The sequence below is a fragment of the Apis laboriosa genome, unplaced genomic scaffold, assembly GCF_014066325.1.
Source record: "Apis laboriosa isolate Shangri-la unplaced genomic scaffold, ASM1406632v1 scaffold5_cov152, whole genome shotgun sequence".
NCBI classification, from domain to species: Eukaryota; Metazoa; Arthropoda; class Insecta; order Hymenoptera; family Apidae; genus Apis; species Apis laboriosa.
In genome coordinates this window covers 271,642-294,983 of record NW_025223857.1, presented here as the reverse complement: position 1 = coordinate 294,983, position 23,342 = coordinate 271,642, and the positions used below count along the sequence as shown (strand labels likewise).

Sequence of the window (23,342 nt, the reverse complement as noted above, 5' to 3'; positions counted from 1 at the left end):
ATATAAAATCTATTACACATATATATTTTTTATGAAAAAATATAAATTAAAATATAAATTTATTAATATATAGAAAAACATAAAAAAACATGAAGCTATAATTAATAAACTATAATAAAGCTATATTATTATAGTTATAAAAACTATAAAAAGATATAATATAATAAAGCTATAAAGATATAATATAATATTGGAATATTTAAAAAAATTAAAAATTTTTAAATTCAAAATTTAAAAAAATTGTATAACATTTAAAATAATAATTACATTCTATAATCATCAATTTCTAAGAATAACATTAAAAATATTAAATATTATGAAAAAAAAATGTATTAGTATCAGATTTATAAATAATTTAAATTTTCACTTTCAATATCAAATAAAAATATATGTGAATTATGAATAAAGTAAATTTTATCAAAATTTGAATATTATAAATAAATATTTAAACCAAATTGATTTAATATTTTATTAACACTAAAATATAAACTATATATATATAAAATATAAACTATAATCTTCATACATACTTATCTTTATTTCTAACATACATATAACTATTATCACATAATTTGCTGAACAATGTAACTATTCATATCTTATTTCATTTTCATGAAAATTTATAAACTTAGAAAATCACAAAAAAAAAAGATTTATTTCAATATAAAAATATTAAGTAATTCATTAATCATTATTACACTGAATAGTTTTTTAGAATTTATTAAAATTATTTAACTTATTAAAATTATTTAATTATATATTTAATTAATGCGATAAAAATATAAAAATTAATTTACATTTTTATTATGTAGACAAAATCCAGGGATTTTTTTTTTAAATGGCTATCCTTATAAATACGTTCGATATATTTTTCAAATAATCACATAAAGTATATAACTTCAGTTTATACGATGTTCAGAACGGTTTGAAAGGCGGATTTTCTTGTTCTAAAATGAAATTTGTGATATAATTCTTAGTTGAGAAATTATGGTTTTCTAAATAAATGAATATAATTGATAAATACGCAAAGAAATATTTATGATAATACGTGGTGTATATTTGAGAATGGAAAGTGTTATAAAAATATTAAAGTACAGTAAGAAGAAAATATTATCGTTCTCCGTGTGGTGCATAGCATAGGAATGGTATCGCCATCCAAAATTCAACATCAAGAGCAAAAACAACCATCAAGAGAAAATAAGTCAATTAAACATTCACGTATGTCTAATATTTATGCATATATATATTTGTATCGAAGTGATTAATGATCGAAATAATTTTATAAATTTATTAATTTATTAATAATTGATAGAATAACAATTTGTTTAAAATTATTTCTATTGTTTGAATATATTTCAATATAATTACTCCATAACATTTGATTAAATTTATAAATAATATCTATATGTAATTTATAAATAATATCTAGGATATAATATTTGCCTATCATTAAAATATTTATTTTATATGATGTAATATTAAAATTTTCATCTAATTTTTATTGATATAATGTTATAATATTTTTGTAAATCATCATGAACTCATGAACTCAATTCTTTAAAATTCTACATTTTAATAACAGTTTAATATAATAAAATTAATAAAAATCTTGTGGCATTTCTATGATATTTCAGACATTCATGCACAGAAGGAATTGAAATCATTGGAAGGAAAATCATTTTATTTGGATATTAAGAATCATGCTACTACAGCTAAAATAGAAGCAAAGATTAAAGATTTAGGAGGAGTAAGTGTTTAGTCATATGTATGTATATATGGCATTTGTAATATCTTCATATTTTATTTATATTATTTCATGTTATTGATTCACTTTATAGTATATTATATTATAATTTATTTGTATAGTATATTCGTACATCTCTCATTTCATATATATTTCGTCTGTATTCTTGTATTCATTTGCTTTCTTATTTATAATTATGGAAATTTATCTTTTATCTCACTTTTTTTTGTTTTTTATTGTATTTTTATAACCTATTAATCTTAACTTCATTAATGTAATTGAATGTTTTAAATGGTTTTAAATGTATAACTTGTTACTTTTAAAAAAATATTTTTTGATAGAAATTATTGATTAATTTAAAACTTGAGTTAGTTAATTTAATTGATTGGTTAAAATTAATTACATTGAAAAAAAATATTAAGTATAATGGAATAAAATTAAAAAAATATTCTAAAATATTTATATTATAAATTACATATCAAACACTTTGCTTTTTCTTGAATATTTTAATGTTCAAAATAATGATTCATCAATATATATATAATATATTAAAAAGCAAAATATAATTTTCAAAGATTCAATGTAGTGCACAAACTCGTAAAATGTTTCTGTTGACAAACAACCGCTAAAAAACCGGGTCGTACCACGCCATCTTTAGGAGAATCTGAGAAATACGATGAAGTGGGGCAGATTCGTCGCTTTCAACTGTTGTGTTGTGGTTTGAAAGAAACAAAAAATATGGACGCGAAAATACAGCGAAAAACAATTTTCACATATTCAGAGAAGCTACCGTATTCATTTTGTTACAATATTCGTCGACGGACAACGAGCAAGAACGCAAAGCGCCGCCTCCAGGCTCGCCTGCCAAGCTGTTAACGGCGAATGGCCATTTTGTGCGTGACAGTTCTCCCCCGCGAGTAACGATCTCGTTGCGCGTCCCAGCGCTCTTTTCCTTTGCCTCCTTTCTTTCATTTGATCGCTTGAGATATATCTCGACAAATTTCTTTCTTAAAATCTTTTATCGTAAATTACGTTTTATATACTTTTTAATACCTGATATATTTACGAATTTGTAAACCGATAAACAGTGTGATTCGAAGAAGTTGTTTTGTGTGAAGGTTTCATGCGTTTCAAGATCGCTTGACAGTAATCAAATATAAACTTGTTCATTATTTTGATTCATGTGAATTTGTTTGAAGAAATCATTTTAAATTCATTTTTCCATAAAAACGGATTGAATTATTCTTTTCGTTTGATCCCACGTGCTTCATTATTGTTCTGAGCGATTTGTAACATATTATTAGAACTGTGTGTAACAATGCGGCAACCATTGTTAACTATGTGAAGATTTCCAACTACATACGCATGGCTTGCATTTCTGCGAATTCGGTTGATAGTGAGCTTAGTTGTGCTTAAGAAGAACTCGAAATTGTTTGACGTCAGCATACCGCGATGTAAACGTGTATTTGTGTATCCGTCAACGGGTCACTTATCACCGGGCGTCCACAAATTATATACCGTTTTGATGCTGCCTCCAATTTTTTTCCCGTGAGTTAAATCACTAAAAAATGGGCAAGCTTTTATTCATTCTACTTCTTCCTTCTTATTCCTTATTCTTATACCTTTCTTATTTTTATGTTTATATTTAATCTTAATAAATTGATAAAATGTATCTTGAATTTTTTAAAATATATTTTGAATCTTTTTTTTCTAAAAAATTTATAAATTAAACTATATAATTTTAGTAATCTTTGATAAATCTTATTTATAATTTTGTAGGTAATAGAATTATTTTTAATACGGAGTGTAGACCTGGTGATTAGTGACAGAGTAGATAAGACTGGCTATATAAATTTTGAAAAACATAAATGGGGTTGTGCCAGTGGAGGCAGTGGGGGACCTCCCTCACTGAGGAGTTTAGGAACTCCAACCCCCATACCAACTCCTCCAACGCCATTTTTTAGTCCTGAATGTCCTTTATCTAATACGACCAATATACGGGGTCAAACTACCCAAAGATCTGTAAGTATTCTATTAAAATAAAATTCAATTTCTATTTTTTATGTACTTAAATTTTGTTTTTTTTTTCATATATTATTTTATAGAAATCGCGAGTGGAGGCAATGTTGGAGCGTGCTCTGATACAGCCACAACAGTGTTCCGTGGATCCACTCTACAACGCTCAAAATTGGGGAATTCCTATTTGGGCAATTGATAAACTTCAGGCTTGGCTTGACAAAATCTACACATCTATTAAAGATACAAATCATTTAAAACAATTAAGACACTCAAATCAACAAAGTTCAGTTAAAGATATAAAGGTCAGACATTTCAAGGGTTCTTATTTAAAATTTGAATCCTTTCAGAGGTAAGTTATTTAATATATAAGATCTGTAGGAGTATAAATCTCTTTAAATCATAATATCATATCAACGTAGGAATACTAGACCTGTATTTGTTGAATTGCCTGTGTGGCCAACATTGAATTTTCACGGCGATCCAGGATCTTGTCCTTTCAATTCAAAGAGACGAGAAAAACTGGAAAAATTAGAAAAAGAAATCAAAGAAAACAGGGAAGATATTCAAACTATTAACCAAGAGGAGGTAACGTTAAATATATATTTAATCTATATTTAATTATGTAATATTTAATTGATAAATTCTAAATGCAAATTATTCTTTTTAATATGAATTTTTTTTAATATGAAGGGAAAAGAAATGACTCGGCGACCACGAACAACTGCCCGTACTCGAAGAACAGAACAATTAGCTTCCGGTTATTGTGAAATTTGCCGTATTAGATATCGAGATCTAACCAAACATGTACAAAGCGATCAACATCTTAGTTTTGTCCGAAATGATGATAACTTTTTATCTTTAGATAAATTGATTAATGCAGGAGCCAATGTAGAAGCTTTCCTAAAACTAAACAGAGGAAAAAATGTAGAGTATGTAAAAAATTAAAAAAATTAGACTATTTATTCATAATAAGTATTAATTTGTTTAATAAACATTTATAAAACTTTACTTATTTTTTTATAGAAAAGACTGCAATTTATTTTCCAATGGAGATCGTAATCTTCATGACACAGTACTGCCAGAAGGAAAAATTAATAGAAATGCGAAAAGCTTAGGGGATTTTGATGTTGGAGATATAAAGATGGTACAACGTAATGGTACACGTAGGAATCTCAGTTTAAAATTAAATTCTTCTCATAATTTACGTACTCGTACGAAACATGAAAGCGGCCATTTGTTAAGGTCAAAAGGTAGTCCTTGGCACGAAGCTGAAAAAACAGAAAAATTTTATGATGAATTTGAAGGTTTCACTATTAAAAAACGTGCAAAAGGAACAATTTGGATTGAAGAAGATGATCCAGAAGATAAGTATATAGAAGAACATGCATTAAAAGAGTCTAAACAAAATGAATATAAGATAAAAACATTTTCGGCGGAATTAGAAGAAAAATGTTGCGATAAGAAAAATTACGATATGTGTAATCATAACAAACTTAAAGATTCTAGTAATCAAAACTCACAAAGGACAATAACTTGTAATAATGAGAAAAACAGTATTGAAAATAACATAGAATGCATTAAACAAGAACAAACTCTTACAAAAAATAGAAATCATGATCAAATTAATGGAAACATAAAAAATCGTTGTAACGAAAATCTTTTAAATATAAATGATAATACTTGTAATGAATCTTGTAAAGTATCGTCTAAAACCGAGACTCTAAAAGAATTGAATTGTAAATTACAGGTAGAGAATATTTCTTCGAATATAAAAAAAATTTCAGAAGAACATAATAATATTAATGTAAACAGCATTTATAATGGTCATACTATAAAAGATGAACAAAAAGTTCATAAAACATTGAATAGCTTAGAAAAAAATGAAATTTTAAAAGAAGAAAAATCGAAATGTTTTAAATCAAATAGAAGAGGCAGTAGAAGCGTCAGAGGGCGACATAGATTATCCGTTGAAGAACGTTTAATCGAAGATAATCGTGCATATTATAAAGTGGAAGTGTTAGGAAGTAAATTAAGATCAAGTGTATTATCAAACAATAATTCTCAATATACAGTTCCAAGAGATGGGGATGGTGAAGAAAAGAAAGAAGTGCCATCTAGTGAAAAGCCAGTAGTTGTACGATTTAAACGTGTAAGAAAATCAGAGTTATCATTACTAAGTGATGAAGCGGAATCTTTTATGTTTCGAGAACTTAAACGAGATGATTCAAGTGAAATAAGCGATGATGATGAACAGAGTAGTATATTACCAAGAGACACCGAAAGTGAGTGTAACGATGTCAGCAATTCTATATGTCGTAGTTCGTTTGTAAATTCATCTATAAAATCGGAAATTGTCGAAGATGATTCTCAGGATTCTGTAAATTTGGGTCGAGCTAGAAAAAGAAGACGCACACAAGCAGAAGCATTAATCAAAGACAACGTTGATTATTATAAATTCGAAATTCCTGGAAGCAGATTAAGGTATCAGGCACCTTTAACTGGAATTAAAGATTTATCGATAAGCGAAAATCAGGAAAAAATAGAAGGGATAATTTCCGATAAAAATGCACAAATAGAAAAAATATATCCGTCCAAACCCTCACCTGAAGTTGAAAAAATGCAATTTTCTTTCGAAGCTGTACCAAAATCTGAACCATGGTATCAAACATACCAACGACAAGATAAAGGAGCTGAATTTTGGCATTATTTTACTGAAGGAGATTCAGAAAAGCCATTTCTTTTACCATATGAAATTGAAAATTTTCATGAAATTTTGATGAAAAATCAAAACAGAGCTGAGAATAAAAGAAAAATTCGTGGAAGGAGTATGGGATGTATTGGACGATCTCCTAGAAAAAGTCCTCGTTGTCATGCTTCTACATTAGCTATTATGTCAACTATTATTAGAAAAAGAGAACAACAACAATCTTCGACTTTGCACACAATAGATGAATACCATTCTATTAGATCACAAATAAATACTCCGGGATTGGATCAAAAAACTGAATTAAAATCGGATGTAGACGAAGAATTAAAGGAAATGATAAAAAGTATTGATGAGATGCTTGATAATGCAAACGATAGTTTAGAATTGGTTGAATCATTCGAACCAGATATAATGCAAATGGAATTGAATCTTTATGAATCAAATATTCCAAGAGGACCACCTTCAAATCTACTTGAATTATTGGACAGTTGTCACGAAATCGTAAATTATTTAGAAAATTCATCATGTGCAAGCTCCGAGTGTGGTGAAGGTAGTGTCGAATCACCTTTAAAGCGAAGAAAAAAGAGGAAAAATAGAACGGGCTGGCCTGGAATCAAAATGAAGAAAAAACTCCAAAGTAAACCTTTAATAGATATAAACTGTGACAGAGAAAATTTAACAGAGAAAAATATTGAACAAAGCGGGAAAGATTGCAATGTACAAATCACAAATATATCTAATAGATTAGCAGAAGAAGGTAATATCAAAATAGGTACATCTATTATTGTACAAGATGAACAATCATTAAGTTTCGATCAAAGAAAAGATGACAGTCGTTTATTTGAAATGTATACTTCTAATATTTCGTCTAATATACGTCACAACGAAAACGAAAAAAAAGATGTAAGTATAGCGGTTTCCGATAATTCCATATTACATACAACAAATGCTGAATCCTGCACAGGTTCGCTTACATCTGATGTATGCAACGAGACTGACAGGAATTTCGTATTAAACAAAGATTATGGATTCAGAAAAAGTTTGTCTGAGATCGAAGAAATATCGGAAAACGATCCCGGAAATGATGAAAATCATGAAAATATGTTTCGAAAAGATATTCATTCCATATCGGAACGTCGATTTATTTCAAATGCAACTATCAAGAAACGACAACGTGACAATACATCCTCTGAAACTTGCGACTCGCGTGCAGAACTTGAAAATCATGAGATTTTATGTAGAAAAGATGCCGAAACTAGAATTGTTCCCAGGAAACATCATAACTCAAATGGATTACCGAGAAAACGACAACAGAAAGTTCATTCTGAAAACTCTGATTCTGAAATTGAACAGCATCATCATCATCATCACCATCATCATCATCATCACCATCATCACCACCATCATCATAATAATGTATATAAAAGAAATACAGTAAATTCGCGAAAACGGATTTATGCAAAAAAGCGTGCGAGAAAAAATAATATATCTTCAAATACAGTATTTGAAGATGAAAATTGTAAAAAGGATTCCTATTTAAGTATTACGTGTAAAAAGCAACAAAATATGAGAGGTATAAAACGACGAGCTAATACTATGTCATCGGAAACGCAAGTATCTGAAGTCGATTGTGCATTATCAGGACATATTAGTCCAACAATTATAGCAACTTCTGAACTTGAACAAAGACGTTCAAGTATTGAATTTCAACCAGTTGTTAGGATGATGAAGATCGATGATCAAGTTGAAATGGATCACAGTATTCTCTCGGTAACAATTGCAAGCAACAGACGGTTACGAAGTTCCAGTTCACCGAGATCGAATACTCAACCGCCGAAAAAGCGTTTAAAAAACAATCGCGGTCAGTTCGGAAGATGGTTAAAAAGTAGCTGAAATCCTCGATAAGATTTTTTGATAGTTTAAATTTCAAAATCGAGATTCACTTTTTTTTACAATATCTCGTTGTTGAAATTTAATCTATACATTTTATCAATATGTAAATTATGTATAAAGTATTTGTGTATGTAGAATAGTATTTAACACTACTGGCGCACCATTAATAGGGTTTTATTAATATTTTCCTTAATATCCTTTTCCGATAAGAGTTCTATTAAGAACCTTGTACAATGTTGTTTAGGTGCAGACTTCGCATTTTTGAATCAGAAAATTGACGTACGTATGTATATCTATGTTTAAACAAAGTACTTTTTTTTTTATTTTACTTATCTTGATATACGTACAAAAATATACACATGTGAAAAAAATTATTTTTATTCATAAAAGCAGGCTTTAGAATATGCAATGCTGTATACAAGCTTTATTGTAGTGTAACAATAATTTTCTGTTATAAAACACATCATTGAATGTAATATATATATTCAATATATATACATATATATTGAATTCCCTTGCGAGGGTCCACCTAAATATTTTATTTCAAAAAAAAAAAAAAAATACAAGCCTTTTGCGATTTCAAAAAAGAGATGACTATTAAAGATATGATTTTCCATTAAAAATTATAACGGATGGATTACATACTCCTAACCTTTCTTGTTTTATATTTAATTATGATATAATATATAAATTTAATGTTATAGTATATAACATTATACTTAGTATATAACATTATATATATAACATTTAATTTAACTTTTATTAGACAGCATATAAATATTTAAAAATTTTTTTAAATAATTTATTATGTTATATTTTTGATTATTTTAAATTCTCGCGTTCTATGAATGCATTTTTTAAATCTTGAAGTTTTTTTTTCTTTTGTTTTTTCTTAATAGAATCTCTTTTCATTAATTGTTCCTTTTGATTTTGAAGAGAATTTTGACCATTAACTAAATTATCTAACCTTGTTAACAGTATTTTTCTAGCAATTTTTCTATTTTGATCTAAACTTCTAGTTTCATGACATTTTACAACTAATCCTGTAGGTTTGTGTTTTAAAACTATTGCATTAGATGTCTTGTTAGTTGCTTGGCCACCAGGTCCAGATCCTTTCACAAATTGCTCTTGTAAATCACTTTCTTCAAGCTTAGGTACTCTTGAATAATCCAAAAAACGTTTGTATGATTTATATCGAATTTGTTTCCCACCATTTAACAAATCATAGCAATTAATATTATTGATTTTATAATGTAAAGATTCAGACATTTTTTTAAAAAGTACTGATAATATATACGTATTACTACGTTCGTTGAAATATATTCTACTAAACAATTTCAGTATTGCAATAAACATTATATAATTATATTTGTTTAATTTCACTATAAAAAATTCTATATTTATACTATTCGTTGATTTTGTAAGAGTTTTTTCCCTTTCTGAAAAAATTATATAAAAGAATAAAATTACTTTTAGGTTAAGTATAAATTTTATTTTTTTTTTTTCAAAATATTTACGATTAAAAAATTGAATTATTTTATGAATATTTACCTGCAACTGAAAGTCAATCTCTCTTTGATCAATTAAATGTTTATTTTGTTTAAAATTTTTACGAATTCTGAATCGAAAGTATTTTTTATCTGTATATTTCAAATTTTCACCATAACGCAATAAATCTTTATATAATTTTAAAACCGTATTTCTCATTTTATAATTTTATTAAAAATTAAAATTTCTTATACTCTATTTATTATACAACAATTTCTTTTTATTTAAATTAATGATAACTAAAACTAATTTCCAGTCAATCTTCTTTTTAACCTCTTATTGTCCGTTTTGCATACCATTATTGATTACTAACACATTTGTTAATTTTAAATTCATTTTTAAGAAAATTTAATTTATTTTTATTTGTTTTAATACATAAATATATTTAATCAGAATTATTAAATTTTACATTGCAAAAAAAGAAGTACATTTGATTATAATTTTTTTGAATTATTTTTAATTTTATTATTAATATCATTTAAAATTCTGCAATCTTTTCCTTTTTCTATTATATCATTTTTATTTTTTATGAATAGAATTAAGGTAGAAAAATAAATAAATTAAACTTTGGTATGAAAAGTAATTTATTTAAAAAGTGATACTTTAAATAAAAAATATTTGAAAAGTTCTTTGCTTTGTATAAGTATGATTTTTTGTAATAATTCCATATACACAAACTTTGTTATTACAATTCTTGAAACTCCATTTCAAACAGTTTCTTAATTATATTATTCATTTGTAACTCTTCTGTTATTTCAATTATTAATTCCTCTATCAATTTATCAGATATCCTATTTAAAAATATTATTGTTTAAAAATTTTATGATTGAAGTAAAATATAATTTAATTTTCTCACCATGCCACAATGTCCCATGGTTTATTCTGTGTGTTGCTGGAATACATTGGTTTTGATTGACAAAATTTTTTATATTCACATCTATATGTTAAAAATTGTAACTCGATTTCTTCTGAAATAGCAAGCTGTATGGTATCTTTGATATTTGAATCCACAATTTTTCCATTGTCAATAATCTAATTATTTATTATAAAAATATATATAATTTCATTTTTTTCAATTAGATATAATATATTTTACATCACTTACTTTTAATGCAATTTCATAATCTACTTGACATGAAGCATCACATTGAGTCATTTTAGGAACTTTTTCCATAGAAGATATACAAATGAATTGTACATTTTCATCACGTTTTTTAATTTCAGATAAGCTGTTGCAATGCATAAAATATTCAGTTTTATTTTATTTAATCAATATCTACTTTTATTATTGTGTTCTATTTACCCATTCAAATTACAATATGATTGTTCATAATTGTTTTTTGTTAAAGTTGTTTTAGTATCATAATCTTTAGGAGACTGATATTTTTGTAAAAATTCTCTTAACGTTTCCACGGATGTTTCCGAAACGGGTTGCATCTCAGATTCGTTTTGCTGTCATATGATTTATAGTAATGTTAATTTTTAATAATATATAAATTAAAAATATTAAATTGAAATAAGTTTACCATTCTTGATACAAAAGTTATTAAATCGTTTATTACAGGAACTAAAGTAGCCAAATGTTCTTTAGGAATTGTGGTTACTTTTTTAATTAGATCATTTTCATCAGTAACATTTTCTACTTTAATATTTCCTCCTTTTTTTCGTATTGCAACAGATTGTGGTTCACTATTTGTAGTAGGTTTACATTTAGTTTGAATTTCTATGTTGCTGTCCTATTTTATAAAATTAATTATTTATTAAGTCTTCTCTAGAAACAATTATCAATATATCTTACATTTTCAGAATCTATCGTTATTCCTTCCATCATAGTTTGAATGTCATCTTCTTTTAAGTTGTTTATATTTTTCATAGAATCAATATGAACATCCCTAGAAGAAGTTGTATGAGTTATAGGACTGGGATACAACATTTCTGGTAATGAGCAATCTTGAGTATATAAGTTTTTACTATCTTTAGTATTATTTCCATTTTCTTTTTGATAAGTATAATCTGTAAAATATATATGTAAATTTATAATATGTTTAAAATAATGAAGATTAAATAATAAGAAACCTTAAGTAGTTTTCGTATACTTTTTCTTCTTATGTAATTTCTTCTTTTTTGGTTAGACTTAGATATTTTAACATCCATATTGTACATACTTAATCGACTAGATAAATTTTTTCGATTCAAACGTCCTTTGTTAGGCAAAGATATTGATGCAGTAGTTATAAAAGATTGAGCATTTTTATAATTTGCATATCCATATTTACTTTCTAAATTTAACTTCAATTTCGCTAATATAGCATCGCATTTATCTTGAAGATTTTTTTCCTGCAAAAAAAAATTTATTAATCAATTTTAATGATTTATAAATATAAATAATGAATTACCAGCGGTATAATGGTAGTATCTCCAGAACAAAAATAATAAGAAGAGATTTCAATTTTATCACAAATATTTATCAGATTGTAAACAATTTGTAATACATCTTGCAATTTTGTAGAATGACCATCAAGAATAGAATTAGGAATATGTTTACAATAAGCAGTTAAAGCTTGCATTAATAATTGGTGTGCAGCAACTAATTTTTGTTTAATCATATCTTGATGAAATGCAATATTTTTATGATATTGTTTTAATCCTGATCTTGAAGATACAGCTTTGATATGTCTTTGAATGCTTGTAACAAATCTATTTAAATTGTATAAATAATTTCTTGAAAATCTTATAGCAAATTCTAATGTTTGTTGTTGTCTTCTTTTTAAATCATTTTCACCATCTGGTAAAGGAATTCTGCATAATCTAAATAAAATTTCATCTAACAATTCAGCAATTTTCTTTTGCATTGATAAAAGTTTTTGTATAGTAAGTGGATCTGGTTGTACATAAACAATATCATCTTTATTATTACTTGAATCTGTATCAGAATTATTTTCAAAATGATTTGTTGCACGAAGAAGTTGGTTTGTATAACATTTTTTTTCTGTGATAGTAGAATCTGACAAAGATTTTTTAGCTTTAGATCTAAAAACTGTTTTCTGTCCTTCAAATTCCTTAGATATACAAATATTATTGCCTTGTGAAGTTGGAATTAAAACATTAGTTTTACATGTATCTTTATTCTTTGTTAATATTTTTTCTTTTGAAGAATTATTTCTGATATTGTTTACCTAATATGAATAAATTAATATTAATTTTATTTATTATAACTTAAAAAACATTTATTATGTCTAGTAAATATTATAATAAAAATTTAAAAACACTTACTTTTGAATAAATCATTTCATTTTTAACATTAGATTTAGGGTTTTGAATTCCTTTGCTTCGTTCAGGAAGAGCATCTTCTTCTAGTCTTTTCAGTTCTCTATCTACATTTTGTATATTTTCTTGCAACAGATCTTTTATATTTTTTATAGAATAGTCAACATCTTTTTTGTCAAACCTCAAACTATTTAACTCCTGTTCTTTGACAAATGAAGCCCAGATACGTTCCTCATCCTCCTTACGTCTGTGTCTCTGTACATTTTTTACTATATGTTTAAAATGACTCTCAGGTATGTACTATAATAAAAAATATCTTCTTAATTAATAGTATTTATATAATATATAATAATTATACGTTTATATATATATTTGTCAATTTATATAAATACCTTAAAGCTATAATCTTTAGTTACTTCTAAAGAAAGAAAATGTTCTCTCTCTTTATTGTTTATTTCATTGGTTGATCTATTTTCTACCATAAAAGACATTTTTTCTTAGAATTGGATTAGTCTGGATTGAAATTTTATATAAACGATAATTAAATTTTATTACATTTACGTGACAACACAGTAAAAAAAGTATATCAAAAAATGTGTGAACTCCAGAAAAATGAATGTATGTCTATTTGTTTTGGGTAATAATATAGAAGAAAGTTAAAAAATTGCCTTCTATTCCGTTTTTGAACAGGAGTTAAATTAGCATCTTAACCTCGATATTTTAACAACGTATCAAAAATACTTCAGAGTATTCTTTCAAATCGAAATTTCACATTTTATTACTGAATAGCACGTATACATATGAGTCTAAAAATACACGTTCATAAATACATATATATGCACTTTTATTACTTATATTTTAGTTAATAAATAATTTATAATTATATTTGTAATAAATTATAATCAAAATTGTAATGTTTTGTCATTTTATTTCTTTATTACGTCATATATAGTATTATTACATCAATACAAAAATTTCTTTATTTTAAATTTATTAAAAGAAAATTTATTTATTAAGAGAAAAATTATTCATAAAATAAATTAAAATAAAGAATAATAAAATAAAGGAATTTTGTTTTAAAAAATTATTAATTAGAAAGATTTACAGAAATAAATTTCAAAATAGTATTGATAAAAGTGTGGGTGCGGTTAAGGCGTGCTATCATTTGTTAACTATCATTGGATCAATACTCACGCGCGCAAGGATAGAGAAAAGCCAGGTGTCGTGAACGAGTTTTGTCCTGCGTATCTGAACAGTCCACCTGACGATCTATACATTTGCGCGCTTGCTTTTAAAATCGTCAAAGTAATGTTATAGTAAATTTTTATTATTCTCGGATTATAGTATAATTAAATTTTATACATGTTCAAGATAGCTTATGATTGGTTTATAAATTTTCAATCAAATATTTGCTTAAAGGATTAAAATTCTTTTCAGAGACTATCATAACTAATTTTTATTGTTAAAGTATTAACCAATCCTTGGTGCGATGTGACGTCAGGAAATTCAGGCGCAGAATCCACATCTCTAGACTTCCGATTACTCACATTCTGTCGAGTTTTCGCATTTTATTACGCAAAACGTCTGGAAATTTAAATGTAATTTGGTAATGTATAAGAGAAAACAATTTTTAAATTCTTTTTTGAAATTTAATTTATTTTACTTTCATTTCATTTTTTTTTTTTTATTATATTTATTTATTTTTTGTTACTTATATTTTTACGACGATATAAGATATATCGAACAATGTAATAACACAAAATAATCTTAATTCATAGATAAACAATACATTACTATGTCGTACAATTATTACAACATTTTCTTATTTATGACAAACGTTTTGAACTCTCAAGTTAATTAATTCTCAAGTTAAATTATTATACATAATTAAATGTATATTTAATTATATTATTGTATATTTAATATTTTGCTGTTAATTTATAATATAATATTTTTTTTTATAAGTATTTGAAAATTTTCCAAGTAATATTTTTTAGTTATATTTTTTTAAATCCATTTTTTACTTTTACATAATAATTTTCAGATTTTTGGAAAACATGATATGCTTTTAATGGAAATACTTTTTATGATAATAAGATAATTTTTTATCTTTGTATCTTACATTATCAAGTCTATAAATATTTATGTTTTTATATATCAAGTGAATATAAACTTTCTCAAGATGACATCTACTGTATTAGTTAAATTACCAACTGTACCTTTTCCTCAAGTAAATATTATCTAAATCTTATTTAAAATAAAATATTTCAATAAATTGAAATAATTATTCTTAATATGTATAAAAATTATTTTTAGGGAAAGAAATCACCATCAGATATAATAACATTAACAGAAAGAAATGAAGGATTGAATCAAAGTATAAGGCATCAAACTATAAATATTGATAGAATAGCACAATTGGAACAAAATATGAAATTTTTACAAGAACAACATCAAGCAACTTTAGTGGCTTTGCATCAAGAAGTAGAATCCTTACGTCAAAAGAATAGAGGTTGATCAATATTCATAATACTATTTATTAAAAATATATTTTCATGAATAAATAAAATTCTAATATTGTATAATTATATATAGATTTACAGTTTCAATTAGTATTTTCAAAAGGATCTTATTTACCTAGCAGTCCTTCTTCTCCTGAAGATAATGGAACTGGGTTTATGAAACCAAAGGTATTCTTTACAAAAGAAATTTTAATATCATAAAAAATTCATATAAATATTTTCTTTCTTCATAGGGTAGCCCAGTATGTGTAAATATTACACCATTACAAGTAGAACTTTTGGAGAAAGATTTACAAGATACAAAAGTATCTTTACAAGAAGCTAGAATACAGAATCAATATTTATCTGAAATTATTGAACAACAAAAAAAGTTAGTAATTGTAACAATTATGAAAAATGCTTAGTCATGAATTATAAGACTGCTGTAAAAAATTGCATTTATTACAGAAAATTGAATTCTCTAGAAGAACAAAAAATAAATAAAGAATCAATGACAGATGTAGGAATCCAAGTGGGAGATACATTTGATTCTACTCGAGCACATTTAGTTGCATGCTTGGAAAGCACAGAAGCGGTGATAAAACGATTACGTAAACAAAATGAGGAACAAAGAGAAGAAATTGCAACATTGAAAGCAACATCAACAAATACAAATGGTAACAAGGGAGCTCGATCTCGTGATAGTAATAATAGTCATCATAGTCGTGGATCACCTACGAGCACCTTACAAGAACAATCTCCTCATATATTTCCTCCATTACAAAGTTATTGGCATCATAAAACAATTAGGTAACGAAATTATAAAATGTTGTAGATCTTTGTATAATATGAATTTATACAAGATAAAACATATCCCGTACATCGTACAGCTATAATATATTTATCATTATTATAATATATTTTAAAATTTTATTTGCAAAACTTTATATTGTAGGAACGGAAGAAATCGACATAATAAATTAGATCATCAAACAGAGATGGATGCGACTATGTTACCACAACTTCAAAATAGCAATATAAAATTAAAAAATTTCAATTCGATGATGTTTGAATCTTTGTGTTATCGGTCTCGTGGACATCGCAATTACTATCGCGATGAAAGTAACCGAAAATATAGAGGAAACATTTCACAAAAAGATCGTAGAGATAGTGATCATAATCATCATCATAATCGACGGGATTATAAAGATAGAAGTTCTAAAAATCAACAAAAAGAATTAGCAGATTCAGCAGAAGGATCAAGCGAAGCTGATAATTCTGCGAGTGGTAAATCATAAAATAAAAATAGTCTGTTAATACATCAGATGGTAGCAGACATCCTGTTCTCTATTCTATATATGAATTACATAAAGAAGACTTTAAAAGCGATATATTTGTTAATAAAAGAATGATCTGCGTTTTCTTATATTCGCTTTAATAAGATAGTATTAGTTACATGCATATCGCTTAAAGTAGGATAGTTATAATATCAATTTATGTAAACTTTAATGTAAAAATCTAGTCAAATTTTACTCCTTACATATTACTGATACAAAAACAAAACAATATTTGCGCTTTATATGAATAAAAAATATAGCTTGTATAATTATTTCTGCTGTTACAAAATAAATAGAAAAATATATGACTGTATCATTTTTAATAAAAGAAATATATTCCTATTTATGTAAAAATATAATCGCAATGATAATTAAAAATAATTAAAAAGAACAAAAATATGAAGAATAATAATTATGTAATTATAATAATGATGATGATAATAATAATAACAATAATAAAAAATACAATCAATATTTATGCAATGTTATTTTCTGAAGTTTTAAATTTTTATTACATATATTTGACATTTCAATTATTTATAATTTTTTTTTATAATATTATTTATATATATTTACAAAGTAACACGTAATGAACGATTTAATCGTTATTTATATTATAATTTAATATGATAAAAACATTAGAATCTCCTTATTTTAATTTATTATCATTTTTAATGCTATCGATTTAACTTAAAATAAGACAATAATTAGTAATACTTGAAATTGAAACTAAATTTTAAGATAAAATTACAAAAAAAAAAAAAATAGAACAAATATTCTATAAAAGTAGATCAAATAAATTCTATTAAAATTGTTAATTCAATAGATTAGGCGAAAAAGGTAATAAAGAAAAATAAATAGCCGTTTTTAAATCCATAAATTTTGTAAAACAAGTATAGACAAAAAGAAGTATACAAATAGAATAAAAAATTATGAATCAGCGTCATCTCTAGACTATTGCAGATTAAATATAAATATAAATATAAATATAAGAGATAAGAATAAATAATAAGAAAAAATAGAAATAAAATAAGAATTGATTATTAATACCATCTTTTCTAAAAAAACAAAGAACTTTTAGAATTTTCCAACTTTTAGAAATAGAATTGATTCTCAATTTTTATTTTACCTTACCATGCTTTGAAGAAATATTTTTGATATTCAAAAGATGGCCCTAACAATCAATTCTTATGTTATTTCTACCTTTTTCTATTATTTTTTATCTTTTACTTTATGCGTTTCATTTGCGGAACTCTACAGATGGCGTTGATTTTAATATTTTTATATTATCTTCGTCCTTGTTTTGCTATTTGTTCTTCTTTTCTATATTTCTTCTGTAAAACTGTGCTGAAGAAACGGTTTCAATATATGACGTATTGTTTATATAAGAAGTAGGAAACAGCTAGGCATAACAAGTTATGACGTAATAAAGAATGATAGAAGGAGATTAGTTCTTCTCTTATTAAAAACGGTTGATGGCGTTAGTGTTGGCGTCAAATTACTTGCAATATCTACAAAATAATAAAATCACAAACTGAAATTTTCAAATGACACACATGACCGAGGTAATTATATTTTGAGTTTTAAATAATAAATTAATTATTAATTAATTTAATAATTAATTTCATAATATATTTTAAATTCATATGGAATTGTTATAGGTAAACTTTGGTGATTTTCAAATGGAAGAAAGATATAAAAAATTAGAACGAACTTTAAAACTAGCTTCACTTAGAAAAGAAAACAGAAAGAAAGATGAATCTACACTACGTGCTCCTTCAAGTATTAATATAGATTCATTTGATTCTAGTATTAATATTCCTCAAGGTTCCAGAATTGATAGTGAAATTGTTTCTTCAAGTAATAATTTGAGAAATGTACTTTTGAAAAGAAAAAATATTAAGAGTGATCATAAGATATTTGCTACATCTAGTGTTAGACAGTTTAATGAAGAAAATAGTTGTCAGAGAGATTATCTTCAAATGCCACCACCTAGTTTTGACATTAATTTTTATAATTCTAAACATTCAAATAATATAGAAACATATAATGTTTCAAAATTTTTATTACAAAATAAATGTAATACTTCTGATATTGATATTATATCACCAAAGAAAGAAAATTACAAATTTTCTAATAATAACGATAAATATATCAATGCTTCTTCATATATTCATTCTAATAGTTTTCAATATAGAAATATTAAAATGTTTACAGAATGGACAGTTATATTAAATGAACAAAATTTATTGATTATTAAAGGAAAAATTGAATGGTAATTTATATAATATATAATTTATAATTTTAATTTTATTTATTTAACTTTTAATTATTTATTTAATGATATTTTTATGATTATTTCATATTTATTTTTATATTTGTTATTTTAGTGGAATTATTGCTTGGAGTAAGCCTATTATAAGAAGATTAACAAGTACTAAAATTGAATGTGTTTGTAAACATTTATATCACTTGCAGGGAAATATTGTTGATAATAAACGTGGTAAATATTTCAATATTTATTTTAATATTTAAACATCTTTATTAAATTCTTTGGATATATTTCATTTTATTTTTTATATTTAGAATTACCAGATTATGTTAGAGGTAAATTTTATGATGGATTTCCTGATGATTGGGAAAATGTTTATGAAATTTGGAAGATGTTTGTACATCAAGGATGTAGTGCAACATTTCGTTGGCCTACTCCTATCACAGATAGTGATGATGACATAAAAAGTGAAATTACTGATATCACATTTGCTTATTCAACTAGTCCTAAGAATAAAATATCTCCTAAAGAACGTCTCTCTGAACAGAAAATAAAGAATAAACAAAATTCTTATTCATATAATAAAAAGATTGATTCATTTACACAGACACATATATCTGATGTAACTGAAAATTTATGTTACAATGGAGAAAACATTCAATTTTTAATAAATCAATATAGCAATAACAAAGAAAATTATAAACAAAAGGATAATATGAATTTAAATTATTATGACATTAAAAATAAAACAAGAAATGTTAATGATATATTAAATGTTATTGTAAATAACTTAACAGATAAAAATTGTTCTCAAGAATACATTAGTAAAATATTTGAGATATTAGATTGTTTAAATTATGTTGTATCATACAAATCCATTCAAGATAGATCTAATGTTGAACATACAAAATTAAAGCAAGATATCCATATAGAAGAAAAAAAAAATGAAATAAATTACAATTCATCAGAGTATATTCAATCTGAAATAGTAAAAAATTATAATAATTCATTATCAAGAAAAAGAACTTTTACAGAAATGAATAATACCAGTGCATCCGATAGTGAAAGTGCAATTTATACAGGAATTCCAAAAATACCCATAGAACGGATAATACGACAAAAAAAAACATTATTAAAATCTTCTAAACGTAAAATAAGAAAAAAAGAGATATTGCAAAATCATAATACTCAGGATAAACAACGTATTTCAAATATATCTTTAACTATACCAGACTATTGTACTAATATGAACTGTACAAATGTAAGATCTGAAAAAATAGGTTGTATAAATTTTAATGATTCAAGTATTAGTATTACCGAGGACGAAAGAGATTATTTAAAAGTAAATGATATTTGTCCAAATTTTCAAGATAATATTGATAAATGTGTAGAACCTAAAATTATAAAAAAAGATGAACAAAATGTATATAGAATTCACAAATATTTTGCACAAAAAGATACAACAGCTATTCAAAAATCTGTTAAAAATTTACATGATTCTTACGAAAAAATTAAAAAAAATGAATGTAAGACCATAATGACTGAAACACCTAAGAATATAATAGAAACAAATTCTTGCATTGAAGGTAATAATAAAAATAATCAAAATCATTTTTCTCATCAACAACAAAAAGAATTTTCTTCTTATTCAAAAAATACCATAAATGAAACAACAAAACCTATTGTGCTTAGCTCAATTCCTATTGATGTAGAAATTAAAAATAAACAATTACATACCTTACAAAATCCAAAAGAATCTTTGATTGAGGATGAAAATAAAATTACTGAAGAATTATGCGAAATCAAAAAAAGAACATATCAAAAATCTCCTATAAAATTTAATACTATTCCAAAAAAAAATTCAAATTCGTTATCCGATAGCGAACAACATTTTAAAGAAAATATTAAAATCCAACCAAATAACATGGATTCTATTATTACAAAAAAATCATATGATAATTCAAAAATTTCTAAAGATAATAAACATAATATAGATAATAAACTTACAGATGATATTGAACCAAAATTATTATCCGATTGGACACCAAGAGTTTTATTCAAATCAGGATTAAATTTAATTTTTGAAGGAAATTTATTAAAGTAAGTTACAAAATATTGTACATTATTATATATTTGTATAATGTAATATTTCAATGTGAACAATATATTATTATTATTATATTTATATATAGTGAGATTGGCCACATTGTACGTAGAAAGTTTAAAACGGATAAAATATATCGTCGAGTATCAGGAAAATTGGTCGAGACAATTCATCATGAATTTTATCAATTAGTTGGCAATTTGCGTGATACAAAACATGGTTAGAATCTAAAATATTATATTTAATAATATTTATATATTTATATTTTTTATATCTTTTATATATTGATTATGTCTATATTTTATATAGTTATTCCTAAAAAATTATTAAGGAAATGTCGCTATGGTTGTCCTGTTAATATAGAACAATTTTGTAAAGAATGGGAATCATTGCAAAATTGTAAGTTAATAATAGCTAATAATAATCAATAAAATGATATTAATATCTAAGATAATAAACGTAAATTGTTTATGCTAAGCTATAGATATTGTTAATTATGAAGACAATACAAAAGAATGTAATGATATATCAATGGATAATATAAATGTCGGTCGGAGTTCAAAAGGTAGAAGAATAATACCTCCATTAACTTACTGGACAGGTAAAATATGAAGATTTAATTTTTATATATATATATATATATAAAATAATAAAAATATTAAAAATATAATTACTAAAAAATATTCATTTATTTTTATATTCCTTCTATTGTTAGGAGAACGCATTATTATGAAAGATAACAATCCAGTATATAAACCTGGTACTATTCAAGATAACAATAACAGAATTAATAATAGTTTGGAGGTACTAAAATTATCATCCCTAACTAATATGATTTTTATAATATGATATATATATTTATAAAAAGATCATGAATTTCATATTGCAGCATGTAACTAAAAATTCACTAAAAATGTTGATGGGAAACACTGAAAATATTGTGAAAAAAATAAAAAATAACAAATCTAAAAAATTTGCAACGAAAAATACGAAAAAAACAAGAATGTCAGAATCAAGTGATTCTAATAGTGATCATAATATTTCCATATACAAGGTAATTTTACTTGTTTCTCTTTATATTTTTTTGATTTACATATTTTATTTTCTTTATTAGGATGAGATAACATCTAATTCTATAAATATATCAAATAAACAGAATTCAAAACCTATAAATATTGAAAATTCGGTAAGCAATAATATATTTATTAAAAAACATATTTTTTAAAATCATTACATTATTTTAATAAAATTGAATTTTTAAAGCCTGAATCTTGCACAAACGTTACCAAAACAAAAACGGCAGTAAAAAAATCAAAAGTAAGGAAAAATGTTGAATCAAATACATCATTTCTCGGCACTTCTAAACAAATGTAATTTGCAAGTACATTGTTAGTAACATTTTTATGATCATGGATTTAATAGCATTCATCACGGTATGTTTATTCAGGCATGGGAATCATCAGTCTTCGGTTGAAAGATATCGTGATATAGTTTGTATGTATTATCAAGATATTCCAAATAAAGATGATATATTATCTGATGATCAAGTCTCACATGTGTGAAATAACATTAAAGTTAATGTAATATTATATTTTTTATAATTATGACTAACATAATATGTGTGTTTAATTACATTTCTAAATAAAAAATTATTCATTTTATAAATTATTTTTGTTTTATATAATTGAAAAAGGATGTTACTTATTAGAAAAATAAAGCAAAAATACAAGATAAAATTGATTTATTATTTAATGATGTAATTTAACAATTGTAAAAGTATGTAAGAAACATGTTGCATTCCTAAGTTAAAAACATAAGAACTGTACAATAACTTGATGTCAATAAAACTAAAACTCAAATAAAAAATATGATATACATAATAATAATAATATTTGATTTGATATATTAGATATAATGAATAAAAATATAAGTAAAATTTAAGGTTTATAT

The 23,342-nt window shown here is 24.7% G+C and overlaps 5 protein-coding genes across 11 annotated transcripts; 3 read left to right on the top strand and 2 right to left on the bottom strand.

Annotated features, from left to right (window-relative positions):
- Positions 1-953: 953 nt before the first annotated feature.
- LOC122718327 lies at positions 954-9,072 on the top strand. Of its 2 annotated transcripts, XM_043943271.1 has the most exons (7): positions 954-1,218; positions 1,635-1,747; positions 3,524-3,766; positions 3,850-4,112; positions 4,183-4,348; positions 4,454-4,692; positions 4,787-9,072. In XM_043943271.1, the coding sequence occupies exons 1-7, from the start codon at positions 1,143-1,145 to the stop codon at positions 8,361-8,363; spliced, it is 4,677 nt and encodes a 1,558-aa protein (XP_043799206.1). In that variant the 5' UTR covers positions 954-1,142; the 3' UTR covers positions 8,364-9,072. The 2 variants fall into 2 exon arrangements, with proteins under 2 accessions (XP_043799206.1, XP_043799207.1); XM_043943272.1 differs by lacking the exons at positions 954-1,218; positions 1,635-1,747 and adding an exon at positions 2,338-3,292.
- Positions 4,900-10,171, bottom strand: LOC122718330 (mitochondrial translation release factor in rescue). 2 transcript variants are annotated; one of them, XM_043943278.1, is made up of 3 exons: positions 9,915-10,171; positions 9,331-9,802; positions 4,900-5,031 (listed from the first exon to the last, which is right to left on the bottom strand). In XM_043943278.1, exons 2-3 carry the CDS (start codon positions 9,717-9,719, stop codon positions 5,007-5,009), a joined length of 414 nt encoding a protein of 137 aa, XP_043799213.1. In that variant the 5' UTR covers positions 9,720-9,802; positions 9,915-10,171; the 3' UTR covers positions 4,900-5,006. The 2 variants fall into 2 exon arrangements, with proteins under 2 accessions (XP_043799213.1, XP_043799212.1); XM_043943277.1 differs by lacking the exon at positions 4,900-5,031 and having other exon boundaries at positions 9,137-9,802.
- LOC122718329 lies at positions 9,490-17,338 on the top strand. Its single transcript, XM_043943276.1, has 8 exons — positions 9,490-9,517; positions 14,647-14,784; positions 15,223-15,408; positions 15,495-15,690; positions 15,774-15,868; positions 15,934-16,070; positions 16,148-16,489; positions 16,635-17,338. The coding sequence occupies exons 3-8, from the start codon at positions 15,361-15,363 to the stop codon at positions 16,975-16,977; spliced, it is 1,161 nt and encodes a 386-aa protein (XP_043799211.1). The 5' UTR covers positions 9,490-9,517; positions 14,647-14,784; positions 15,223-15,360; the 3' UTR covers positions 16,978-17,338.
- On the bottom strand, positions 10,541-14,080 carry LOC122718328. Of its 3 annotated transcripts, none has more exons than XM_043943273.1 (10): positions 13,571-14,080; positions 13,185-13,478; positions 12,308-13,087; positions 12,008-12,248; positions 11,710-11,924; positions 11,438-11,647; positions 11,215-11,363; positions 11,017-11,140; positions 10,768-10,943; positions 10,541-10,702 (listed from the first exon to the last, which is right to left on the bottom strand). In XM_043943273.1, exons 1-10 carry the CDS (start codon positions 13,667-13,669, stop codon positions 10,597-10,599), a joined length of 2,394 nt encoding a protein of 797 aa, XP_043799208.1. In that variant the 5' UTR covers positions 13,670-14,080; the 3' UTR covers positions 10,541-10,596. The 3 variants fall into 3 exon arrangements, with proteins under 3 accessions (XP_043799208.1, XP_043799210.1, XP_043799209.1); XM_043943275.1 differs by having other exon boundaries at positions 12,077-12,248; XM_043943274.1 differs by having other exon boundaries at positions 13,185-13,433.
- A 1,020-nt stretch (positions 17,339-18,358) lies between the features above and the next one.
- Positions 18,359-23,281, top strand: LOC122717892. Of its 3 annotated transcripts, XM_043942387.1 has the most exons (13): positions 18,359-18,581; positions 18,678-19,291; positions 19,407-19,519; positions 19,603-20,874; positions 21,298-21,388; positions 21,481-21,611; positions 21,702-21,791; positions 21,871-21,993; positions 22,108-22,196; positions 22,282-22,446; positions 22,507-22,578; positions 22,656-22,762; positions 22,840-23,281. In XM_043942387.1, the coding sequence occupies exons 1-13, from the start codon at positions 18,564-18,566 to the stop codon at positions 22,952-22,954; spliced, it is 3,000 nt and encodes a 999-aa protein (XP_043798322.1). In that variant the 5' UTR covers positions 18,359-18,563; the 3' UTR covers positions 22,955-23,281. The 3 variants fall into 3 exon arrangements, with proteins under 3 accessions (XP_043798322.1, XP_043798321.1, XP_043798320.1); XM_043942386.1 differs by having other exon boundaries at positions 19,603-21,388; positions 21,877-21,993; XM_043942385.1 differs by having other exon boundaries at positions 19,603-21,388.
- Positions 23,282-23,342: the final 61 nt, after the last annotated feature.

Coding starts and splice junctions, on each gene's coding strand:
- LOC122718327 (XM_043943271.1), top strand. CDS start 1,143: ATGGTATCGCCATCCAAAATTCAACATCAAGAGCAAAAACAACCATCA. Junction 1,219..1,634: donor TAAGTCAATTAAACATTCAC/GTATGTCTAATA, acceptor ATGATATTTCAG/ACATTCATGCACAGAAGGAA. Junction 1,748..3,523: donor AGATTAAAGATTTAGGAGGA/GTAAGTGTTTAG, acceptor ATAATTTTGTAG/GTAATAGAATTATTTTTAAT.
- LOC122718330 (XM_043943277.1), bottom strand. CDS start 9,719: ATGTTTATTGCAATACTGAAATTGTTTAGTAGAATATATTTCAACGAA.
- LOC122718328 (XM_043943273.1), bottom strand. CDS start 13,669: ATGTCTTTTATGGTAGAAAATAGATCAACCAATGAAATAAACAATAAA. Junction 12,249..12,307: donor ATACTACCATTATACCGCTG/GTAATTCATTAT, acceptor TTTTTTTTGCAG/GAAAAAAATCTTCAAGATAA. Junction 11,141..11,214: donor TCATATTGTAATTTGAATGG/GTAAATAGAACA, acceptor GCATTGCAACAG/CTTATCTGAAATTAAAAAAC.
- LOC122718329 (XM_043943276.1), top strand. CDS start 15,361: ATGACATCTACTGTATTAGTTAAATTACCAACTGTACCTTTTCCTCAA. Junction 15,869..15,933: donor CTGGGTTTATGAAACCAAAG/GTATTCTTTACA, acceptor CTTTCTTCATAG/GGTAGCCCAGTATGTGTAAA. Junction 16,490..16,634: donor TGGCATCATAAAACAATTAG/GTAACGAAATTA, acceptor TTTATATTGTAG/GAACGGAAGAAATCGACATA.
- LOC122717892 (XM_043942385.1), top strand. Junction 19,292..19,406: donor ATTAAAGGAAAAATTGAATG/GTAATTTATATA, acceptor TTGTTATTTTAG/TGGAATTATTGCTTGGAGTA. Junction 22,197..22,281: donor GAATTAATAATAGTTTGGAG/GTACTAAAATTA, acceptor TTCATATTGCAG/CATGTAACTAAAAATTCACT.